Source organism: Littorina saxatilis, linkage group LG2, assembly GCF_037325665.1.
Source record: "Littorina saxatilis isolate snail1 linkage group LG2, US_GU_Lsax_2.0, whole genome shotgun sequence".
NCBI lineage: Eukaryota > Metazoa > Mollusca > Gastropoda > Littorinimorpha > Littorinidae > Littorina > Littorina saxatilis.
The window spans coordinates 88,322,938-88,347,431 of NC_090246.1; the positions used below are offsets into that span (position 1 = coordinate 88,322,938).

At 42.3% G+C, this 24,494-nt stretch overlaps 2 protein-coding genes and 1 long non-coding RNA gene across 3 annotated transcripts in view; 1 reads left to right on the forward strand and 2 right to left on the reverse strand.

The window, feature by feature from the left end:
• The first annotated feature begins 2,012 nt into the window (after nucleotides 1-2,012).
• The window catches only part of LOC138960075 (uncharacterized), a 261,944-nt gene continuing 239,462 nt past the window's right edge, over nucleotides 2,013-24,494 (forward strand). Inside the window, exons 1-2 of the long non-coding RNA XR_011453879.1 lie at nucleotides 2,013-2,436; nucleotides 3,036-6,140. This is a non-coding gene — a long non-coding RNA (uncharacterized lncRNA). The remainder of the gene's footprint in view (nucleotides 2,437-3,035; nucleotides 6,141-24,494) is intronic.
• On the reverse strand, nucleotides 8,446-11,107 carry LOC138956827 (uncharacterized). The gene is made up of 2 exons (XM_070328076.1): nucleotides 9,409-11,107; nucleotides 8,446-8,744 (listed from the first exon to the last, which is right to left on the reverse strand). The coding sequence occupies exons 1-2, from the start codon at nucleotides 10,528-10,530 to the stop codon at nucleotides 8,640-8,642; spliced, it is 1,227 nt and encodes a 408-aa protein (XP_070184177.1). The 5' UTR covers nucleotides 10,531-11,107; the 3' UTR covers nucleotides 8,446-8,639.
• Nucleotides 13,406-24,207, reverse strand: LOC138960061 (uncharacterized). The gene is made up of 3 exons (XM_070331783.1): nucleotides 22,910-24,207; nucleotides 17,060-17,367; nucleotides 13,406-16,385 (listed from the first exon to the last, which is right to left on the reverse strand). The coding sequence occupies exons 1-3, from the start codon at nucleotides 23,262-23,264 to the stop codon at nucleotides 15,732-15,734; spliced, it is 1,317 nt and encodes a 438-aa protein (XP_070187884.1). The 5' UTR covers nucleotides 23,265-24,207; the 3' UTR covers nucleotides 13,406-15,731.

A 24,494-nucleotide genomic window follows, 5' to 3' on the forward strand; every position in this document is an offset into this window, starting at 1 on the left:
CTCTGCTTCTTTACCTCTGTAAACTTGTAGAGCTAGTTATTTTTCGATAATGACCCAGCAACCAAACAAATAACGAGCCAGCAACAGCCTGAATCCTCGATAGTGCAATGGGTTGAGAAGCTGTTCTGTTTTGGTACTACTTTTGCGACTGAAAAGTTCCGAACGCTCTATACGTACGAAATATACATCTCTGGAGCAAACAATACAAACATACCGCATTTAAATTAACAACTACAGGCCTGAACACATGAATCTCCATATAAAATCCATGAGTTAGGTTGTTTTCTGAATCTAGATCTGCCGTGCACACACCGTTCATCACAAGCAAATTCCCAAGGCAAGTAACTCATACTCTTGCCGACAAGAGTAGTTCCCCTTCTTTTAACACAGTTTCTTCGACAACACTGACTGCAATCCGACGGTCAGTTTTCAACAATATTTCATTTTATAAACAGATCACACGCAACCAAATGCACACATCTCATCAATTTAAACAACATAAAGCGGTTTCATACACTATTTTCCCCAGAAAACTGAACTTCATACAGTAATTAACGTTGGAACACGGGTGCAAAAGTTCGTCTGCTAGTCCCATTTGACGAAAAAACATGATCCTAAACGATACTAAAACATAAACAGAACACACAATATCTGCCTTTACCGCCACAGCAGAATAACAGCATATCTGTGTACTTGATTTTAGTCTAAAACAGGGAAACTGACAAGAAGTGTTAACAGAATGGAATGATTTGCACGGAACTATACAACCGCGCATTAATCGATCGCCTGCGCAGGTTGACTGGTTGAGTGATTCGGATTCGATCAAACTTTCGCACAAAAACTCCTGTTTTCTTTGAATAACTGAAGAAAGGAGGAATAAAGAGGTTACACACCTCGTCTCAGTGATTATTAAAAATAATGGTCTCAGTTCGCGGTCATGAAAAAGCTCGCTGAAGCTCGCATTTTTCATGATCCGCCAACTTCGACCATTATTTTTAATAATCACTGAGACTCGGCATGTAACCTCTACATATAGCCTTCACGCATGATGTGAACAACTTGCTCAGTAGCAGTTGCAGAAAAGAACTGTTCACGTGTTTTGAACACAGCTGTGCTGTATAAGAAAGAAGTAAAGAAGACAAAGAATCAAAAAGACAGAAGAATGCAGACATGACGTCATATGATTTTAAACAAGAAGGGCAAAGCCCATACGACTCACATGCTTGACCTTCTGCTTTACACATTTTTCCTACCAAAATACATGTGACCTTGACCGGTCATCCAAGGTCATGCAACACAAAGCTGTTAATTCAAGACATAGGAAGTACAATGGTGCTTATTGGCTCTTTCTACCATGAGATATGGTCACTTTTAGTGGTTCACTACCTTATTTTGGTCACATTTCATAAGGGTCAAAGTGACCTTGACCTTGATCATATGTGACCAAATGTGTCTCATGATGAAAGCATAACATGTGCCCCACATAATTTTTAAGTTTGAAACAGTTATCTTCCATAGTTCAGGGTCAAGGTCACTTCAAAATATGTATACAATCCAACTTTGAAGAGCTCCTGTGACCTTGACCTTGAAGCAAGGTAAACCAAACTGGTATCAAAAGATGGGGCTTACTTTGCCCTATATATCATATATAGGTGAGGTATTCAATCTCAAAAACTTCAGAGAAAATGGGAAAAATGGGAAAAATAGCTGTTTTTTAGACAACATTTATGGTCCCTGCGACCTTGACCTTGAAGCAAGGTCAAGATGCTATGTATGTTTTTTGGGGCCTTGTCATCATACACCATCTTGCCAAATTTGGTACTGATAGACTGAATAGTGTCCAAGAAATATTCAACGTTAAAGTTTTCCGGACGGCCGGCCGGCCGGACGGACGGACGGACGGACGGACGGACGGACGACTCGGGTGAGTACATAGACTCACTTTTGCTTCGCATGTGAGTCAAAAATGACGTCAGATGGAGACAACACTGGGCTTTTCTTGGTCTATGTAGTGGGGCTCGTATGTTGCAGACGCACTCATAAATCATTCACATCTTGCAACAAACATCATACTTTGTGATATTGTTCCTTATAATTATTTAAGGGATTTCAGATACAGAGCCACTTCAGAAATCGTTTTTTTTTGTTTTTGATAGGGAATAAAAGGCTGCATTTACAGCAGACGAAATTCGTACCAAAAGCGCTCAGCAGTAAATATTCCCAACTCAGCAAATGTAAAATTCAATGGTTTACCATGCACCAGAAGTTGTCTGCTGATAACACATGCATGACATAAATACTCTTGTGGGTATTTTTGTGTTCTGGTATTTAATTTGATCGTTTTTAGAATTTTATATATCCGCAGCATGAAAATTCAAGATGGCGGCCTCCGCAACATTGCGTGTTTTGATTTGAGCGAAAACAACGTTTCTGAAGGTAAGTTTTCAAGAATACGCATCCATTCACCAATGTCTTATCATTTTACTGTTTAATTCTCCCCTGGGGTCTGTTATTCATCGGGTGAAGCGCTGAAATGCAGAGACTTTGTTTAATCTTGCAATAGCTCACCAGCTGGATTGTGATGCTGATAGATCTTGATCTGTTGATTACAAGTAAGGAAATCATGATCGCCACGCTGGTGATTTTAAACAGATTAAACGAACTTTGAATAAAAGGCGAGGAGAAAGAGATTGTTCATGGTATGATAAATGATTAGTCCTGCCTACGTTAAGGACTTCCATAAGGTGGGGAGGGGTAGAGTCAAAAACTGAGTGAGGGTAGGCCAGATAGTAGGATGACCAGCTGGAGATAAAAACACTCCACTCCCCATGTCTTTACAGTGTTGTGATCAAACTTTCAAAGACGGTAGGTAACAGACAAAAGCATACAGTGTATGCTAATCAAATGAGATAAGTGGTTTTGAAAAATGAAGAGGTACCGCTCTTTGAGTTTTATAATTTTGGTTTGTTGCTTGTTTCTCATCCTTTTGCTTATTTTAAGTTGACCGTGCATTGGTGTGAATTTTATTTTTACAGGATATATACAAGAGTTACACCACATGCCGGTTCCTGGGAACAAGCGTTCTGCATTTATTCCGGTGCCACAGAAGGGAGCTGATTTCACTAGTACTACTGTATCAAGGTTTGTTACCTAATACATCTTAACAGTAAGATTTTTTTATTTGTATTAATTGGAACATGTTTGCACATCATTTGTAAGCGACCTCTGTGAATTTGATGGGTTTAACGTACGAACCCTCACTATGGTCAACATTCTGTTAGCGACTGTTTGAAGCGAATAAATGTAGCGGTCAGAAAGATTCCAGAATCAGTTGGGTCACTGGAAACTGTGTTTGTTTGTTTTTTTAACCTGAAACAGTAAGAATTATACGAATTCATAAAATACAATTTTCTTCCATTTTGGTCTGTTGTGTGAAGACTTGCTAACCCGGCTTTGACCGACTCTCTGAGATAGTAAACATTATTCAAATACATTCAAATAAAAATGTCACTTTTCATCTTTTGTGTGAAGGGTACCCCGGGCTAATTTCCTGCACCATGGATGTAGAGGAGGCCAGACAGTCTGCTTCTCATTCCAGCTGTGTTGCGTTTTTTTCTGCTCGTGAAGTGTATCGCCACATTGCCAAAGCCATTGGCCAAGAGAAGTGATCACCCTGTCTGCCCATTTTGCATAGCCTTACAGGCTGTGACACTATGTCGTTCTTCAATGGTATTGGGGAATCAGAAGGCTTGGGAAGTATGGCAAGCATTTGAAGACGTCACTCAAACTTTCTTCAGGTTGTCTGCTCCTCTTTGTAAGCTGAGTACCACTGACAGGGCAGCACAAGAGCTTTTTGGTGTACATTTGTAGGACAAAACCAGCAACGTACTGGGTGTAAACAGTGCTAGACGGTACCTCTTCAGTAAAAAGAGCTGCCAAATTGACCATAATCCCCTTACAAGTGAGGTGATGCTGCAGGACATGAGATTGAGAAGAGCCATCTACCTATTAGACTTCCAAACTCTGTGGGCTGGCAGTTCAAGGCTGGAAAGTGGGAGTCATTCTGGACGAGCTTTCAAGAGGTATCCAGCGTGTGCCGAGAACTCATGAGGTGTGCCTGCAAGAAGAGCTGTACAACAAAACGCTGCAAATGCTGCTAAGAAGGACTGCAGAGCACAGCTCTCTGCAAATGTGCTTGCATGCCTGTGAAAACTGTCAGCATCTAAACTGTGCAAAAATATTATTGCACCCATTTTCATACCCCAACTCAAACTTTTATTCCTGTGTCATTTTATTCAAACTGTCTATGCCATTAAAGGCTCGCATCTTCGCTATCTGGCACATTTTTTTTTAACATCATCATTTACGCCGTCAAAATAAGGATACCCTTGACGTGACAAAGAGATGTGACAAAAACTTCGGGTACCTTTTAAAAAGCCGACGACAAGGCACAACTGGGTCACTGTTGTATACGAAGAGAAAGTCAACTTGATTATCCATCCAGAACAGGTTGTTTTATTTCGCCATCTTGCATATTTCTAGTGTTGTGCCATTGTACCTACTGATGTATGTGTCGATCTCACGGATGAGATGTTTATGTGTCAAATTTGAGGGATACCCAAGTCAACTAAAATCCATGTATTTTAGCAATGACCAAGTGGGTTGCGTTGAAACTTTCAGGGAATGTGTGTCTACGCACGAGGCGTAGTTCAACCGTTTGAGTACACTTTCAAATCTTCACGAAATAATATTTTAAAAACTGCCACAGGTTTGTTGACTTACATCCCACATATTTTTGACTTCGCATGTATATATGACAGATGGTTGTTTCAAGTACTGCCAAAGTTTCTTTTGAGTATAGACACTTGCCGGAATGTGCTAGTTGTGTAAACACATGAGAACAAACAACGTTTTCGAAATACAGCGATTATGAATTTTAGTCGACTTTTGAGTTGATACATTACATTTTTATCAGTTTTATTTTGGGGGTACCCTTATTTGGGCGGCGGTCAAACACCCATGTAAAGGCCACCTTTTATCTTAAAAGTGTTCCAGTTAGCCAAGTTGAGTGCCCTCAATAGCATACATTGAATATAACAGCACAGGAATGAATGTTTTCGTTTTGGTATGAAAATTGGTGCAATATATTTATTTTTGCACAGTTTAGGTAATCCACAAATTCTTCAACCCTGCCACCCACACCGTCCAATGATTCTCTGCACCAACAATACATGTATTGTTTTGTTTAAAAATGTGTTTGTGTTAGTTTCTATTGCAAGAGAATGTCTTGTAGCATCAAAAATGCCTAAATACCCTTTTATTGGCGGCCATTTTGAAAATTGTAAAAAAACTACTGATTTCTTAATTTTTTCACGGTGGCTCTGTCTCAGGTTTTGTTAAGCAAAAGCAAATGTCCATTTACGCCAAATTTGCTGTTAATCACATGAAGTGAAATATGCCTAACATACCCAACCGTTTACACTGGCGGCCATTTTGAAAAATTGTTTAAAAACTACCCATTTTTTTATTTTTCGCGATGGCTCTGTATCAGGTTTTGTTAAGCACATAAAACTCTTCATATTTGCTTAATTTGGTGTTTGTTGCATGATTTGAATGATTTTGCAACATAGGAGCCCCACTAATGGTTTTTCTCATCGTCGTCTTGATAGGGGCGAGACACAATCTGGCATTTGCTGTGACGAATCAGACAGTTGGAATGCTACGAAATAGAGCTGTGGGGATGGACATCGCCAAGTGTTTAAGTCTGTAAGAGCATTGTCTCGAGGTCATAACGGCCTAGTATACAGAGAACCGTTATCTGTCCGTTATATCACAGAGAAAACGCCTTTTTGGTTGTCCCTTAATTCGTAAACCGTGAACATCGAGCTACGGGAACAGTCACACAAACTCAAAAAGTAATTATTTGGAGGTCTTCGGATTATTTTTTTTATCATGCACACATGTATATAAACACACACGTAGTCACAGACAGACAGATGGATAAACGCACGCGCTTGCACACCAGAACACCGTGCCAAAGACACATTTTAAAAACAACACACCTAACAGCAGATCTTATATATATAAAAGAAAAAGGTTTCAATCGCTGCGCTTCGTGCAATTAACCTTGATAGTGGAAAGTGTGTGTCCTGACCACTCGGCCACCTTGATATGAGTTTTGCAGACGTCATCGTCTAAAAATAGAATAGCGTACTGGAGTAAGATTTTACTTTTTATTTTTTCAAAGTCGTGAGGCTATATCTTTTGAGCCCATGAAAAAATGTTTCTGAAACTTGGCACACATGTATGTAATGACATCATTTTTTGCAAAGTGTACAAAGTAACGTGCATGTCACATTTGTTTCTAGGACGTTACGAACGTTTGCAAATTTTTAACGGAAAACCGTTACAACGTCCATTCTCGGGTTCTGATGAGGGTCTTTGTTATCGTTCTGTGAAATTTGGCGAGGCTGCTATTTGTAGTTTTAGATTTATTGCATATCAACTGCAGCTACCCAGCAAAAACACGACAAAAACCCTGGATTTGTTGCTGTTTTTCAGGATTGTGGTCGCTCTCTTTTACACGCTAGATCAGCCTGACTTAGCGACGGATTTGAACGAAATGCTCCTCCGAAAGCGGCGTATGGCTGCCTAAATGGCGGGGTAAAAACGGTCATACACGTAAAATTCCACTCGTGCAAAAACACGAGTGTACGTGGGAGTTTCAGCCCACGAACGCAGAAGAAGAAGAAGAAGAAGAAGAACGAAATGTGTATGTTAGGTAAGACACCAAATACACTTTTGGATACATGTACAAAATGTAAAATATCATTCAGTTTAAGACACTGTTTCGACGGTTGAAAGTGAATCATGCCGTCAAAAAACGCCATTTTTGAGGGTAGGCGTGGTTACGGACCTGTGACGTCATACCAAAATATTACTCAGATTCCAGAAACACATTTTTGAGCAGAAGAAAGACTGATCTTCAAATACACGTATATTTCTGACCAAACAACTGCTGTTTAACATCTGGGCTATACCACTGAAATATATCCTTAACGTTTTGGGCCCGGTGTAGCTACATGTATATCGAAATTTCCAGAAGCTGCAATCTGAAGCGACCTATCTCTGATTCTAGCAGACGATCTCTCCAATGTTTAACACAAAATCAGCAAACTCTCCTGTCACATAGAACGTCCATTGTATAGTGCAATGTTGAAATGAAGTTACCGGTCTCAAACATTTAGTTGTTTCTTCTGAGACAATCCTTGTTCTCTTATTATCATCTACAGATTTACCGCAGTCTTCACCACGCGAATCCCCAACAGAAGTCAGACTTTCGAACATACAATCTACGTAGGCAAGCATGATACGTCATGACGTCATATGATTCCTAGCATATTGACGTAATGCTAAACATCCGGTTATCTCGAGTTTTCTCCGTAATACATGTCCGTGGATTTTTCAATGTTTGGTTATTTCCGTGGCTTCATGCGGAAAGGAAACCGTCGTCTGCAATCAACGACATGGACCATTCTGGTACTTGTTGCTGACAAAAACATTATTTTAACACAGAATGTAATGTCAGAATAGCTATATAAACGCTATTGTGTTTTCATCGTAGCAGTAGGGTCCAATATTTAGACTCGAACAAGTATAATGCGACTCGTCGGCATTATAGCCAACTTGTCTCGTCTAAATATCGGGCCCTATTGCTACGCTGAAAACACAATAGCTGTTAATATTGCTCACAGCACTTCAAACACGAAGTTCTAAGCCTTGACCGTGCTTCCTGTGTCGTGGACGACCTGGATCCTCATAAAAATGTCTGAATCTCTAAAAGGATCGGGAGTTTTTGATTGAGACTTCATGTAATCCTCAAACACCCTAGAGCCTTCCTAGTTGCCATTTAAAAAAATCTTATTTGTAAACAAATAGATGAAAAATGACGTCATTTGAAATACACAGTCCGGATGCTGTGGGTCGTGGACGACCCAAATGGAAATAAAGAAGGCCTGTTACAGTCTTTATCCCTATTCGGATGATGTCGGTCGTGTTCGACCCATACTATAATTTACGTTGAATCCTTTTGCTTCAGAAAGTATGGGTCGTACACGACCCACATCATCCGGACTGTTTAGTCAAAAGCGTGATTCGGATAGGGATAACATGTCTGCCACTGGTTACATTTTACGCATGGGACCAAACATGTCTGCCACTGTTTACATTTTACGCAAGGGACCAAACATGTCTGACAATGGTTACATTTTACGCGTGGGACCAAACATGTCTCCCACTGGTTACATTTTACGCACGGGACTAAAGTTAACATGTCTGCCACTGGTTACATTTTACGCATAAGACCAACAATGTCTCCCAATGGTTACATTTTACGCATAAGACCAACAATGTCTGCCAATGGTTACATTTTACGCATGGGACCAACAATGTCTCCCAATGGTTACATTTTACGCATAAGACCAACAATGTCTCCCAATGGTTACATTTTACGCATGGGACCAAAACATGTCTGCCACTGGTTACAATTTACGCTTGGGACCAAACATGTCTGCCACTGGTCACTGTTTATCCATGGTTCCCATCAAGTCAGTCGACCTCCCTAACCTCTCACTGTTTTCCTACACCTCTGTAACCTCGGACTCTACGGACGCCATGGAATCCAAGGACTCGCTGCCCTTCTTCTTCACCGCCACCTCTATGGTCACTTCCATGGGGTCAACACTCTGCGGACACAGGCAGGACAGTATGGATGAGATAGGATACATCATACTTTGAAAGCCGCACGCACACACACAAGTGCGCGCGCGTATACATACACGCGCGCGCACGCACGCATGCACGCACGCATGCACGCACACACACACACACACACACACACACACACACACACACACACACCACACTCCTCTTTCACACTCAATCGTATCACTACATGACATCCATTACTTATTGTGTCTTCCAACGATCGCTTGGGCTACTTCTTAGCATTCATCACTCATTAGAATTATATCACACTCTTTCTTTCCCACTCAATCGTGTCTCCACATCACATCCATAAATCACTCTTTCACTGTGTCTTCCAAAGATGGATTGGGCTACTTCTGCGCACTCATCACACATGTTACCTCACTCTTTTTTTCACACACAATCGTCTCACCACAACACACGCATATTCACTGTGCCTTCCAACGATCGCTTGTGCTACTCATTTAAATTCTATCACACTCTTTCTGTCCCACTCAATCGTCTCACTACATATCAACTCACTGTTCTTCCAACGATCGCTTGGGCTAAGTCTAATTCTAATACTGATTCTAAGCATTCGTAGCACATTCTTACACTCTTTCTCACACTCAGCCGCTGCACTACAGCACATTCGGTACTCACTGAGGCTTCACTCGACTCCTCCTCTTCGGGCGGAGATGGGTCCTCCCCCTTCTGCCTCAGCTTTGCTCCGATCGTTTCGTGCTCGTAGCGAAGCAGCTTGTCCAGACGGTTCATCACGTGCTCCCTGTGCATTGCGCGCTCGTTATTGACGTGACGCCGAATGAAGTGACGCACCACCGTAGCGACAGCGCCTCCCAAGGCGCCCGAGATGATCAAGATGCCGACCAGGACCACCGAGCCCGCCGACGTGCTGAGGCCGAAGAGGAAGCTGTCTACTACGATCTTGAAACTAGCGGCGTTCTCCTCGGACGGCGTGGAGTCCTTTATCAGGTAGCAGCGGAGCTCCTTGGCATTGTCTGTTGACCTGAGACGGACCCGGTATGTGGTGGCCCGGACCTTGAGGCAGTCTCCCACGGTGTTTAGATCGCCCAGCTGAATGTGAGCCTCCACCTTGCTCCACGACCCCCCGGAATGTCTCTCCTCCCACACCCACTGCGCCTCCCTCGCCCGCTTCCCCTTCACCCCCACCGTGCCCGTGCATGTCAGCCGTAGGTCCGTGCCCACCGTGAAGAAGTCGAAGGACGGTGTGGCCTGAATTCTGACGTCCGTTGTGTCGGGGCCCACCGTAAATGGTCTGATCACCAGGCACTCCAAGGGGTTGTTGTTCAGCGTCCTTGAGCTGTGGCACTCGTAAATGAACTCTGAGTCCGCACACGAGGCTTGAGACATTTGGAAGAGGAGGGAGGTGGTGTAGGTCCCCTCCCCCGACTGCCCCTCCTCCTCCTTGGCGCTGGACTCCATGCCGCTGCTGTTGGCGTACACCAGAGAATTAGACACCATTGACGTGACGGCCGTTCGGAACAGTTTCAAACCGTTGCGCGCGGCATTGGATACCCCTGGGAAGCCGCATGTTATGCTGACCTGACCGCGTGGGGTGTCCCTGTTGAGGAGGAGAGGCGTGGGGCTGATGGTCATTTGGTCAGAGTAACTCTTCCCACACTCAGCTTGCGAGCTGACCAAGGAGATGACTGTGCTGAACACAAAAAACAGCGACCAGCTCAACGCTCCATAGTCTATCATTCTTCGTTGACACAAACTCGCAACCATTTCATTTGAATCCATTAAACAGAGCCAATGTCAGAAATAGATCTACCTTTTTGCAGTCACGTGTGTTCAATATATAATATTGAATATTCGTTGCAAGCATGGCCCTTGGGAACCCGTGTTACACTTTCGATCTGTGCGTGCTGGTTATTTTGATAACGGTTCAAACATGTCTTTGGCAGAAATACTGTCAGTTTAACGAGCAGCTCCACTCTAAATCAACTAACTTAATTGCCGACATCCAAATGTAGTCTTGAACAGGTTCAACATTGAAAGCTTTTCTTTGCTGCGTACGAAAGAGGTCCTCCAAAAGACGCATACCTGTCCGATGTGCTGCTTGCGTGCGAATGATTCCATAATATTATGGATGAAGATTTATAGGATTTGGTAGTTGACACTTCTGACGTCTGCAGGCAAACTGACGATTCTGATGATCAATTAAAAAAAAAAATACAGAGCATATCTCCGGTTGCCTGCAAGCAGGATTATTTTGGAACACGACTGTCAAGAGAAGGCGGAACATGACGTCAAAGTTTGACTCACATTCTCTTACGCCATTCAAGTGAGACAAAAATGACGCTTGTATTGCGTAATCCTTCTTCTTCTTCTTCTTCTGCGTTCGTGGGCTGAAACTCCCACGTTCACTCATGTTTTTCCACGAGTGGAATTTTACGTGTATGACCGTTTTTACCCCGCCATTTAGGCAGCCATACGCCGCTTTCGGAGGAAGCATGCTGGGTATTTTCGTGTTTCCATAACCCACCGAACTCTGACATGGATTACAGGATCTTTTCCGTGCGCATTTGGTCTTGTGCTTGCGTGTACACACGAAGGGGGTTAAGTCACTAGCAGGTCTGCACATAAGTTGACCTGGGAGATCGGAAAAATCTCCACTCTTATCCCACCAAGCGGCAGCGACCGGGATTCGAACTCACGACCTCCCGATTAGGAGGCCGACGTCTTACCACCACGCCACTGCGCCCGTCGATTGCGTAATCCATTTTGGCCTTCATGCCAAGAGTCTATTGTCTCGGACACCCATTCTTGATGTTTTGTCTTTTTTGCCTTGTTGTAATTAACATGTATATGGTCTTTTGAGGGTGAAGACTCATGTGGTTATATTCCGTCCAATTAATGAGATCATCTACACTGTTCTGCAATGATAAATAAACTTTGTCTAATTTTTTATCAGAAGTGTGTATGGTCGTATCATCAGCAAATAGTTCACAATCATCTTTAACACTAAAAGGAAGATCGTTAATATACAGAGAGAAAAGAAAAGGCCCAAGGACAGAACCCTGGGAGAGAGAGAGAGAGAGAGAGAGAGAGAGAGAGAGAGAGAGAGAGAGAGAGAGAGAGAGAGAGAGAGAGAGCGAGAGAGAGAGAGAGAGAGAGAGAGAGAGAGAGAGAGAGAGAGAAAGAGAGAGAGAGAGAGAGAGAGAGAGAGAGATGGAACTTTATTTTTTCAAGGATAGAGGTTTAAGGCGACACCTTTTCTTACAACCGGTCCTTACTTCTAATACAAATGTCTAATAAATGATAAACAAGTAAAGCAACATGACAAATAAACAAATTAAACGAACGACCCAGCAAACAATCGACAAGTAAGCAAACAAGCAAATAAACACAAACAACAAAACAAGTCGCGCAAGGCAAAATTACTACATTTAGTCAAGCTGTCGAACTCACGGGATGAAACTCAATCAATCAATTCATATGAGGCTTATATCGCGCGTATTCCGTGGGTACAGTTCTAAGCGCAGGGATTTTTTTTTATTTTTTTTTATGCGATTTATTTATGCCGTGTGAGATGGAATTTTTTTTACACAATACATCACGCATTCACATCGGCCAGCAGATCGCAGCCATTTCGGCGCATATCCTACTTTTCACGGCCTATTATTCCAAGTCACACGGGTAATTTGGTGGACATTTTTTATCTATGCCTATACAATTTTGCCAGGAAAGACCCTTTTGTCAATCGTGGGATCTTTAACGTGCACACCCCAATGTAGTGTACACGAAGGGACCTCGGATTTTCGTCTCATCCGAAAGACTAGCACTTGAACCCACCACCTAGGTTAGGAAAGGGGGGAGATAATTGCTAACGCCCTGACCCAGGGTCGAACTCGCAACCTCTCGCTTCCGAGCGCAAGTGCGTTACCACTCGGCCACCCAGTCCACAATGATGATGATGATTGATGATGATAATGACGATGATGATGTTGATGATGATGATGGAAAATCGCAACATAAATTCCACATAATACATGTAATAAAGAACATATTTTTGTAATTCATAAAGCTTTGCCAATTGTTGACAGCTACTTGATTGATTGATTGATTGATTAAACTTTATTACAGAAGGATGGAGATTTTAGGCATTGCCTAGTCTTACAATCTGTCCTTGCAAACAAAGACGAGAACAAAACAACAGCCATCTAGGTAGACATATAATAATTATGCAGAGCTTGTTTAAAACTCTTTAGTGAGGTTAATGATCTTATTACAGACGGAATGGAGTTCCACACCATAGAGCCAGAGAAGGCTTGACTAGTTTTGAACAGATCAATCCTGGGTATTGGTGGTAGAAAATTGATAGACCCGTACCTTTCGGTGACTCTGTGAAATAGGTCCTGAATATAGTTGGGCACTTCGCCATGATATACTTTGTACATCATTAGAGAGAGAGAGAGAGAGAGAGAGAGAGAGAGAGAGAGAGAGAGAGAGAGAGAGAGAGAGAGAGAGAGAGCTGACCATCAGACAGGCAAGTAAACTGACAACCCAGACACATACTCACGCAGATTATACTCTAAATGAAATGATACGTGTCTTCATATACTGGGTTTTTCTTTATTCAAACCTGCAATTTTGAATCACACACACACACACACACACACACACACACACACACACACACACACACACACACACACACACACACACACACACACACACACTGTTAAAACAGACATGTCAACATTGTCAACACAGTACGCAGCACGTGATGCCAACTTTATGCTGACACGACGATTGAGTCTATGTCAGGATCATATCATGCCCGCGGGAGTCAGATGACACTTTTTAAGCAGAATTTAGAAGAAAACACATACCATGTACCACCAGACGGGCTTTGACCAGAACAATTCAAAAGCCTGCCTTTGTCCATCGACTTTACAGCTTTGAGGCAGAAATGTGTGTGCTCATTTCAGCAGCATCAAGTGTTAAGTTGTGTTCCAGTCAGCATACTTGCCGATGGCATTGATGATCTGATATTTCCACATGCCGAAATTCGAATGTCCAAACCTGATTGAAGGCACATAAGTTGTCGTTTGTTATCTGTCACTTTTCACTGCGTCAATGGAACACGCATCTCGTGTACTTTTGCTGCAAAATTGACTTACCAGACAGAGAGACACCCGTGAGATAATGATCGTTCAAATCACACGTGTGTATATCATGTAAATGAGGTCATGTCAAGCAAGTCTGGCAGGGACCTGTTTTTCCACTGCTTATGATGCCAAAGTCACCGAGACAAACGTCATTATAGAAAGAAAAAAAATTGCGCTCGCTAATTACCCTCGATAAATGTTTAGAACTAACACGTCACGCAACACTTTCAGAGTGACGTTTCTTTACTTTGACGTAATAGATTGCACGAGGCTTTAGAAGATATCGAGGTTCCAAAACAAGCGTCTTCAATTTAGGCACAAAAAAAAGTTCTATGTTTCTGGTAACATGGCTACAAAAAGTAGGGTAGGTAGGTAGGGATTTTTTTTTGGTTTTTTTTGTGTGGTCAGGGTAGAAAATAACTATACAGTGACGCAAAGAGACTGGTTTAAACTGTTTTATTTAACGTTTGTGCATTATTTACAAAAAAACGCATGTTGAGTAAACAACAACAAGCATAATGCTTATAGTGGTGTTCACTATTTCTAGAAAATTACATATACTATAAATGGCGGCTATTGTACAGTTTAAATGAAAAGCTTGCAAACATGAAAAGAAAATTGAATGAAAATTGTACATCAAAACAAAAATCCGTTTGGGAATACATACATAAGACTGGACTTACTATACAAAGAGAAAGACAACACATTACAAAACAAATGAGACAAAAGGGATGCGGGGTTATCCCCCTTGTGTCGTCTGCCGTCTGTTACTTTCGTTTTGACGCTTTTTTTTCTCTCATTTTTTTACAAATGCAATTAAAAAGTCTAGGGTCGGCGGGAAAAAACTAGGTAGGGTCGGGTGACCAGAAACATACAACTTTTGTTTTTTGGCCTTTGCTGCCTCGACTGGAGGACATTTTCAGTAAAATACACGTCCGTAAGTACAGTATGTAGGATAAAAAGAATACTACATGGCTTGCTGTGTCGTACCAGATTTACACTCGTCGCTTTTTCAAATAGTGAACAGCTCGCTTTCGCTCGCAGTTCAATATTTAAAAAAACCAACTCGTGTAAATCTGGTACGACACAGCAAGCCATGTAGTATTCTATATGTCCACACATAAGGTGTCGTCACTGTGTCGCGTGTCTACTGTACAAGTGTCTCGAACACAAGCTGACATGCCAGTGATGCAGCTGTGTACACAGCACCTGTCTCTACTCTGGCACTTTCTACCGCTTCTTCAAATGGGCGACGTCGACTGCACGAAGTCTACTTCACGAAGCTCGCTGCACGAAGCTCAGGCAATGGTTTTCGGTCAAGTAAGGACAACCTTCACAATACGTCTACTTCCCATGGAGAGTAAGTCACTATCCTGATCCAAAACACACCTCCGGGCATGTCCCATTGCTTTTACTGTGGGAACAACAAGGCAAATAAAAGGCAACATGTGTTTCTGTTGTTGAATGCGTTCTTCAGTTTGCTCGAAGTCTCTGTCTCTGTATGTCTATGTCTGTCTGTCTGTCTGTCTGTCTGTCTGTCCCTCTCTCTCTCTCTCTCTCTCTCTCTCTCTCTCTCTCTCTCTCTCTCTCTCTCTCTCTCTCTCTCTCTCTCTCTCTCTCTATCATTCTCTCTCTGAGTCTGTCTGTCTCTGTGTCCGTCTGTCTCTCTGTCTCTTTTTCTGAACTCTCAAGCTTTATCTGTTCGTTTTCATTTGTGGGTTACGCCGATAAGCGTCACACCTATGGTAGAAACTGTGAAATCTCCCCTCATTAGTATTTGGTCATCGATGACGTCATGGACCTGTCCGTTTCCAGTTTATTAATGAATCAGCTACCTGTTTTAACCTTGTCGAAAACATCCACCACCGGCACGAACACTTTGCGCGGACGAGGCTTCGTCGTCATCGATGACGTCATGGACCTGTCCGTTTCCTGGTCTTTAGTCGGTCCTAACCCTCCTCTTCCCATCCCCATACCCGCAGCGTCCGTGGTGAGGCTCCTGGCCAGAGACTTCAGGTCCGTGGACTTGAAGAGTTCGATGATGTCCTTGCCCCGCGTCTTGCGCTCCGCGATGAAGTCGATGTCGTGAGTCCGCTGTCGTCCCGGGGCGCTGGAGACGCCGAGGTCAAGGTCAGTGGCGTTAGGCTTGCCCCTGGAGGCCACCATGACCCGGGACTCCAGCCTGAAGGGCAAGGGCTCCGAGGCGGCCGGCGAGGGGTTGAGGTACTTGGACAGCCTGCTCCGAGCGGTGAGGTTCCCCGCGGGATACTCGTCGTCGCCCTTGAGGATGGCTGGGGACAGCGTGGTGTGGAGTCTGCGGAACCGTTCGTCGCGTGACGGCATGCCCCTGTCCATCAGGTCCTTGCCGCGGTACGTGTTGTGCTCGTGCAGCTTGTCGGCGTCCACCTCTACCACCGCCGGCAGCTTGGTCACGAACACCTTGTCGTGGTGGCTCACGATCTCGGTCCGCTCCCGCCGTATCTGTCAAAACATGCAGAGACTCGTTATTCGGAGGTAACGTTGGTCACAGTCGAACCTTTCTTTATAACGAACACCCAAGGGACCAACTAAAAGTGCTCATGGTATAGATAGGTGGTCGCTTTACGAGTAAAGGTAAAGGTGGGTGATATAGAAGACTAATATTCGTCTGGGATCCTTTGAATTGGTCGTTGTAGGCAGGTGATCGCTTTCAAGGGGTGGTCTAAAGGGCAGGTTGGAATGTGCGATGTTAGTGCACCATGATGACTGATTTGCCCAACCGCCTGCCGGCTCATGTATATATCCATTTTCTCGACATGTCTGAAGTAATTTGCTAACAGTCAGCATAGTTTACTCTTGCTCTCCGACACGACATAATTTGTTAGAGTAAGCTATGCCTATCTTGAATTTTCGTCGATTTTTTATTTGGTACCTAACGTTTTTGTTAGGTCGATTTGGGGGGTACCCTTATTACTTGAGCGGCGCTTACGTGACCTCAATAACAGAAATCTTTGATCCAAAACGTGTGCAAGATAGACACGTTAAGTGCCTTAAACGGCATGCACAGTTTGAATGCAATTACATGGAAATTAATGTTTTACATTGGGTACGAATTGTGTTGCAATAATTGTGTGTGTGTGCAAAGTTTGAATGTCTTTCTCTGCAACACTCCTTACCTTCATCATAGGCAGTAGCGGTTTTCGCCCAGGTTCGGCACTCTCCGCTCTACCGTCAGTTCCAGACATGTGGTAGATCGTCTTCAAGCTAGGTTTTCTGTTCAGCACGCTACGCATCCCTGTTGCTCGGCCGTCGGGGTTCGAACCCAGCTTGTCGCCCACGGGAGATAAGCTGGGGAGGTTCATGGCTGAGATTCGAACCTCGTCGTCCCTCTTCCACTTGTGGTGCTTCCGGTCCTGTTGCGCCATGAAGGCGCGTTTGTTGAGATCCATGGTGAAGGATGAACGGTGCTTGCTGTGTTGTAGGCCTGAACGAAGGTAGACATTCTATAGTGTGTGTGTGTGTGTCTGGGGGGGGGGCGGTAGGATGGTGTGTGTGTGTGTGTGTGTGTGTGTCTGTGTGTCTGTGTCTGTGTGTGTATGTGTGTCTGAGTCTATGTCTCTGTCTATGTCTGTGTATGTGTGTGTGAGTTAACGTCTAGGTTGTACGAGGAATGATGCTTGTCATTCTCAAGACCTGACACAGTCACCTACTATTCATTTGAAAAAGACTGCTGCGTTTGGTCTTGAGCTCGCTCTGCACAAAACTATTTCAGTTTGCAAAAGGTGGCCTTGTTACTACTTACTCTATTTAGAAGAACTATTCCCATAGTCTGTCTGTCTTTAAAATATATCTGCATTAGCGTGTTTTTTCACCACTGGCCTGTTTCACACAGACAAACCAAAAGGAACAATATATCCGTTTGGAAACGTGGAAACAACAATGTAACAAAACTATTCAAAGCAAAACACAAAAAAACATAAACAAGTCGCGTAAGGCGAAAATACAATATTTAGTCAAGTAGCTGTCGAACTCACAGAATGAAACTGAACGCAACGCAACGCAGCAAGACCGTATACTCGTAGCATCGTCACTCCACCGCCCGTGGCAAAGGCAGTGCACGTGGAATTGACAAGAAGAGCGGGGTATTCGTTGCGCTGAGAAGGATAGCACGCTTTTCTGTACCTCTCTTCGTTTTAACTTTCTGAGCGTGTTTTTAATCCAAACATATCATCTACTATATAATACTGGTAGGATTTTCGGTGGTTTTTCGATTCCTGTGACCAAACCGCGCGGATTTGTGCCTTCTCCTTCGGTTGCTATGCCAACGTGACCCAGGAAATCGATTCCGCTAGGTCCCGACTTCCAATTTTGTCCACGAACAAAGTTTGAAGAGGTTTGTCTCGCAAATTTGAGCAGACAAAAGTGAACTTTGACCTGAACTTTGACATCGCGGCGAAAGAGATCTGTGATTGGTTCTTCTTCAACTTTCGGTTCGACTAAACACGCGACCGCACCTCAGACGAACCTAGCTGTGTGTTTTATTTCTCTACCCCAGACGAACCTAAAATAATAAGAAGATAGATAGATCTGTTTATCTGTTAATGGAACTCCAAAATATTCCATAGATTTGTTTACTAAATAGTTCGAAACATTATCACCTGATAAGTCGCCGTATAACCTTATAGGTTCCAGCGACTAAATATTTTCCCCCGGTGCAACCATAGACATGTACGTCATCATGATCTCCCCTTAATTTGACCGTTATTTTGGCTGTCTTAGTGAAATGGTAAGATATATCTCTATGTTTTTTACATGTAAGTGTTCGGAAAAAATACAGTTATAGCAGTTATGTACAAAAATAAGCAGCATATGCTCTTTTCGCCAAAGTAAAGTCCTTTTTTCTTCTGGTTTCTTATATGTGTCACAGCACACCGCAAGCTTTTAGGCGAATAGCAAGTGAGTGGTATATATATATCATCAATTTTATAGTAGGTAACGGTGTACATTACTTGCCATGTTCATGTCCATTATACGTTTTCCATATGTGTGTTGCTTGATGTTGCTTGATGCCATGTATGTATGTATGTGTACATGACTTTAAATAAGCATGGATGGATGTGTGCACTCGATTGTGTGTGTGTGAACCATGTATATATTTTCTGTTGTCAATGTCAATGTTGTCAATTACGTTATACTATGCGTTTGAATCATTAAGTATTTTAGACGTCATACTTTTTTTCGTATCTTCACGATGGCTTTTTACCCGTTTAAATTTTAATGCTTCCAACTTTCAAAGCGCTGCACGGCTGGGAAGAGATGCGCACTTTTATCACTGTTGTTCATGTAGACGTAATCATGGATTCATGCAAACGTCATACCTGCTGTATTTTATTTTGTTTGTTTGTATAGTCGCGTGCGGTCGCGCAGTCTTTTTGGTCAGTTCCGATTACCTCCCATTGATGCGAAAACCTATATGACTGTTTTTTGTTATTTTTCTCTCTGTTAATTCACCAGTGGCTATGTAACATGTGTTATACCTTATAGGTTCCAGCGACTAAATATTTTTCCCCGGTGCAACCATAGACATGTACGTCATCATGATCTCCCCTTAATTTGACCGTTATTTTGGCTGTCTTAGTGAAATGGTAAGATATATCTCTATGTTTTTTACATGTAAGTGTTCGGAAAAAATACAGTTATAGCAGTTATGTACAAAAATAAGCAGCATATGCTCTTTTCGCCAAAGTAAAGTCCTTTTTTCTTCTGGTTTCTTATATGTGTCACAGCACACCGCAAGCTTTTAGGCGAATAGCAAGTGAGTGGTATATATATATCATCAATTTTATAGTAGGTAACGGTGTAAATTACTTGCCATGTTCATGTCCATTATACGTTTTCCATATTCCATATGTGTCATTTAATTGTGTGTTGCTTGATGCCATGTATGTATGTATGTGTGTGTGTGTGTGTACATGACTTTAAATAAGCATGGATGGATGTGTGCACTCGATTGTGTGTGTGAACCATGTATATATTTTCTGTTGTCAATGTTGTCAATTACATATGTTATACTATGCGTTTGAATCATTAAGTATTTTAGACGTCATACTTTTTTTCGTATCTTCACGATGGCTTTTTACCCGTTTACATTTTAATGCTTCCAACTTTCAAAGCGCTGCACGGCTGGGAAGAGATGCGCACTTTTATCACTGTTGTTCATGTAGACGTAATCATGGATTCATGCAAACGTCATACCTGCTGTATTTTATTTTGTTTGTTTGTATAGTCGCGTGCGGTCGCGCAGTCTTTTTGGTCAGTTCCGATTACCTCCCATTGATGCGAAAACCTATATGACTGTTTTTTGTTATTTTTCTCTCTGTTAATTCACCAGTGGCTATGTAACATGTGTTATACCTTATAGGTTCCAGCGACTAAATATTTTCCCCCGGTGCAACCATAGACATGTACGTCATCATGATCTCCCCTTAATTTGACCGTTATTTTGGCTGTCTTAGTGAAATGGTAAGATATATCTCTATGTTTTTTACATGTAAGTGTTCGGAAAAAATACAGTTATAGCAGTTATGTACAAAAATAAGCAGCATATGCTCTTTTCGCCAAAGTAAAGTCCTTTTTTCTTCTGGTTTCTTATATGTGTCACAGCACACCGCAAGCTTTTAGGCGAATAGCAAGTGAGTGGTATATATATATCATCAATTTTATAGTAGGTAACGGTGTAAATTACTTGCCATGGTCATGTCCATTATACGTTTTCCATATTCCATATGTGTCATTTAATTGTGTGTTGCTTGATGCCATGTATGTGTGTGTGTGTGTGTACATGACTTTAAATAAGCATGGATGGATGTGTGCACTCGATTGTGTGTGTGAACCATGTATATATTTTCTGTTGTCAATGTTGTCAATTACATATGTTATACTATGCGTTTGAATCATTAAGTATTTTAGACGTCATACTTTTTTTCGTATCTTCACGATGGCTTTTTACCCGTTTAAATTTTAATGCTTCCAACTTTCAAAGCGCTGCACGGCTGGGAAGAGATGCGCACTTTTATCACTGTTGTTCATGTAGACGTAATCATGGATTCATGCAAACGTCATACCTGCTGTATTTTATTTTGTTTGTTTGTATAGTCGCGTGCGGTCGCGCAGTCTTTTTGGTCAGTTCCGATTACCTCCCATTGATGCGAAAACCTATATGACTGTTTTTTGTTATTTTTCTCTCTGTTAATTCACCAGTGGCTATGTAACATGTGTTACAGAATTGCACCGGTGTAAGGGTTAACATTTTATTTTTCACCAAGAGAATATAATTCATTATATGCGGGATAATGTGCGGGGGGGGGGGGGGGGGGGAGGGGTGCAAACAACATTTTCACAAGCACATAACCAACAAAATGACATCGCATGCGCAGCACACAAAGTGCGTAGCACGGGTACCACTAGTATCTATATATTTTTGGAATCAGGAACCGACAAGGAATAAGATGAAAGTGTTTTTAAATTGATTTCGAAAAAAAAATTTTGATAATAATTTTTATATATTTAATTTTCAGAGCTTGTTTTTAATCCGAATATAACATATTTATATGTTTTTGGAATCAGCAAATGATGGAGAATAAGATAAACGTAAATTTGGATCGTTTTATAAATTTTTATTTTTTTTTACAATTTTCAGATTTTTAATGACCAAAGTCATTAATTAATTTTTAAGCCACCAAGCTGAAATGCAATACCAAACCCCGGGCTTCGTCGGAGATTACTTGACCAAAATTTCAACCAATTTGGTTGAAAAATGAGGGCGTGACAGTGCCGCCTCAACTTTCACGAAAAGCCGGATATGACGTCATCAAAGACATTTATCAAAAAAATGAAAAAAACGTTCGGGGATTTCATACCCAGGAACTCTCATGTCAAATTTCATAAAGATCGGTCCAGTAGTTTAGTCTGAATCGCTCTACACACACACACACACACAGACACACACACGCACACACACACGCACATACACCACGACCCTCGTTTCGATTCCCCCTCGATGTTAAAATATTTAGTCAAAACTTGACTAAATATAAACAAGTCGCGTAAGGCGAAAATACAATATTTAGTCAAGTAGCTGTCGAACTCACAGAATGAAACTGAACGCAATGCCATTTTTTCAGCAAGACCGTATACTCGTAGCATCGTCAGTCCACCGCTCATGGCAAAGGCAGTGAAATTGACAAGAAGAGCGGGGTAGTAGTTGCGCTAAGAAGGATAGCACGCTTTTCTGTACCTCTCTTTGTTTTAACTTTCTGAGCGTGTTTTTAATCCAAACATATCATATCTATATGTTTTTGGAATCAGGAACCGACAAGGAATAAGATGAAAGTGTTTTTAAATTGATTTGGACAATTTAATTTTGATAATAATTTTTATATATTTAATTTTCAGAGCTTGTTTTTAATCCGAATATAACATATTTATATGTTTTTGGAATCAGCAAATGATGGAAAATACGATAAACGTAAATTTGGATCGTTTTATAAATTTTTATTTTTTTTTACAATTTTCCGACTTTTAATGACCAAAGTCATTAATTAATTTTTAAGCCACCAAGCTGAAATGCAATACCGAACCCCGGGCTTCGTCGAAGATTACTTGACCAAAATTTCAACCAATTTGGTTGAAAAATGAGGGCGTGACAGTGCCGCCTCAACTTTCACGAAAAGCCGGATATGACGTCATCAGAGACATTTATCAAAAAAATGAAAAAAACGTTCGGGGATTTCATACCCAGGAACTCTCATGTCAAATTTCATAAAGATCGGTCCAGTAGTTTAGTCTGAATCGCTCTACACACACACACACACACACACGCACGCACGCACGCACACACATACGCACATACACCACGACCCTCGTTTCGATTCCCCCTCGATGTTAAAATATTTAGTCAAAACTTGACTAAATATAAAAAGCAAGTAGTATAATACCTGTGAGACAGGCAAGAAAAGACAACTCACCAGCCAGCTTCATCTCGAGGTGTCTCCCTTGACTGACGTTCTCGTACAATATGGCGTTGGTCAGCCTCGTTTTGGGCAGCGCGTGCTTCACGCACAGGTGTTGTTTCATCTTGATATTTTTCGTTGGCCGAATGTCCACCTTCTCATGGTCAAGCTTAACATTCTCTCCGGGCACTCGACCGATACTGGCCGTCTCGTCTGTAGAGCTACCGGCGATACTGTCCTTGTTGTTGGCCGATACCTCATTGTCTGTGGGAGACGTGGTCTCGGTTTTGAGGACCCTCGTGTCGTCTTTTGCCAAGAGATTTCCGTGCAGTGCTTTGCGGCGTCGCCTTTTGGTGGGAACGTCTATCATGGTGAAGGGGTGGAGACGGGGGAAGGGTAAAAACAAGGGGTGAAGGCGCTAGTTGTTTGGTGGGAGCTGCTTGGCGTAGGGAGTGCTTGGCGTAGGGAGTGCTTGGGGTAGGGAGTGCTGGGCGTAGGGAGTGCTTGACGTAGGTAATTGGTGCTTTTGGGACTGGAACAATTCACTGAAGAACGTGTTTTCACGAAGTACAAGAAATATGAGTATTTCTGAAGAAGGTGATGTCACTTAACAAGGGGAACAAAGAAGAAGTGTCAAGCAAACTAGGCAACAGAACTTATATATACATTTGCGATTTTGAGATTGTTTGTTTGTTTGTTTATTGTTAATTTTTGTCTCAATAACAAAGGGGTTCATACGAGACTGATTCAGCGTCGATCTTATTCTGTTTGTTCTTGGCTTTTTGTTTTCGAAATAGGTTGGAGGATGGGGTGAGAATGGATTGGGGGGTGGGGGTTTGGGCTCGAATAGGACGAGTGGCACGCTACCGCAGACAATAAGACTTCCAATCATTGACTCGAGTCAGATCGATTTGGCAGACGTCTCGAACAGTTGAGCAGACATTCACAAACCTAAACACAGAATCACAATGGGGAAATCCAGTTCCAGTTGCGACGCCGAGCATGAAAAAGCAATAGTCTCACTGAAGCATTCGTCACAGATCATTACACTCCTATGTATATGAGCAATACACGATCCAAGAACATGTCCGTGTCCTGTCCCAGTTTGTCGCTCTATAGTTCAAGAACGATAACCGATCAGAGGAGTACGCAGTAATGGTTCAGTTGTTGCCCTTGTGTTTTGTTCAACTCACACACACACACACACGCACATAAGCATGTTTTGCTGATAATGTGTAGTCAATGAGATATTGATCATCAAACAATCGTTGTGAGGCCGTGTGCGTGGTTCCATTTAGAAGCTTCGTTGTGGCTCTTTTCTGCACAGGAATTAAAAACAAATGTATGTGTGTGACATTGCAGACGTAATTCAACGATCTGTAAAACCATTGTACTTACGCAGTGCATACACTGTAAGCTAACCAAATGTTGACTTTGCATCAAGTCCTGTGTACTTACTGCATGGACCATTATTTACGAGTGTTGAGTTGTACACTCATGGACACAAAAACCTACATCCACACAGACAGACAGACAGAGAAGGGTAAAAGACACACACGCTATCACCGTGCACAGCGCGCGCGCGAGAGAGAGAGAGTGA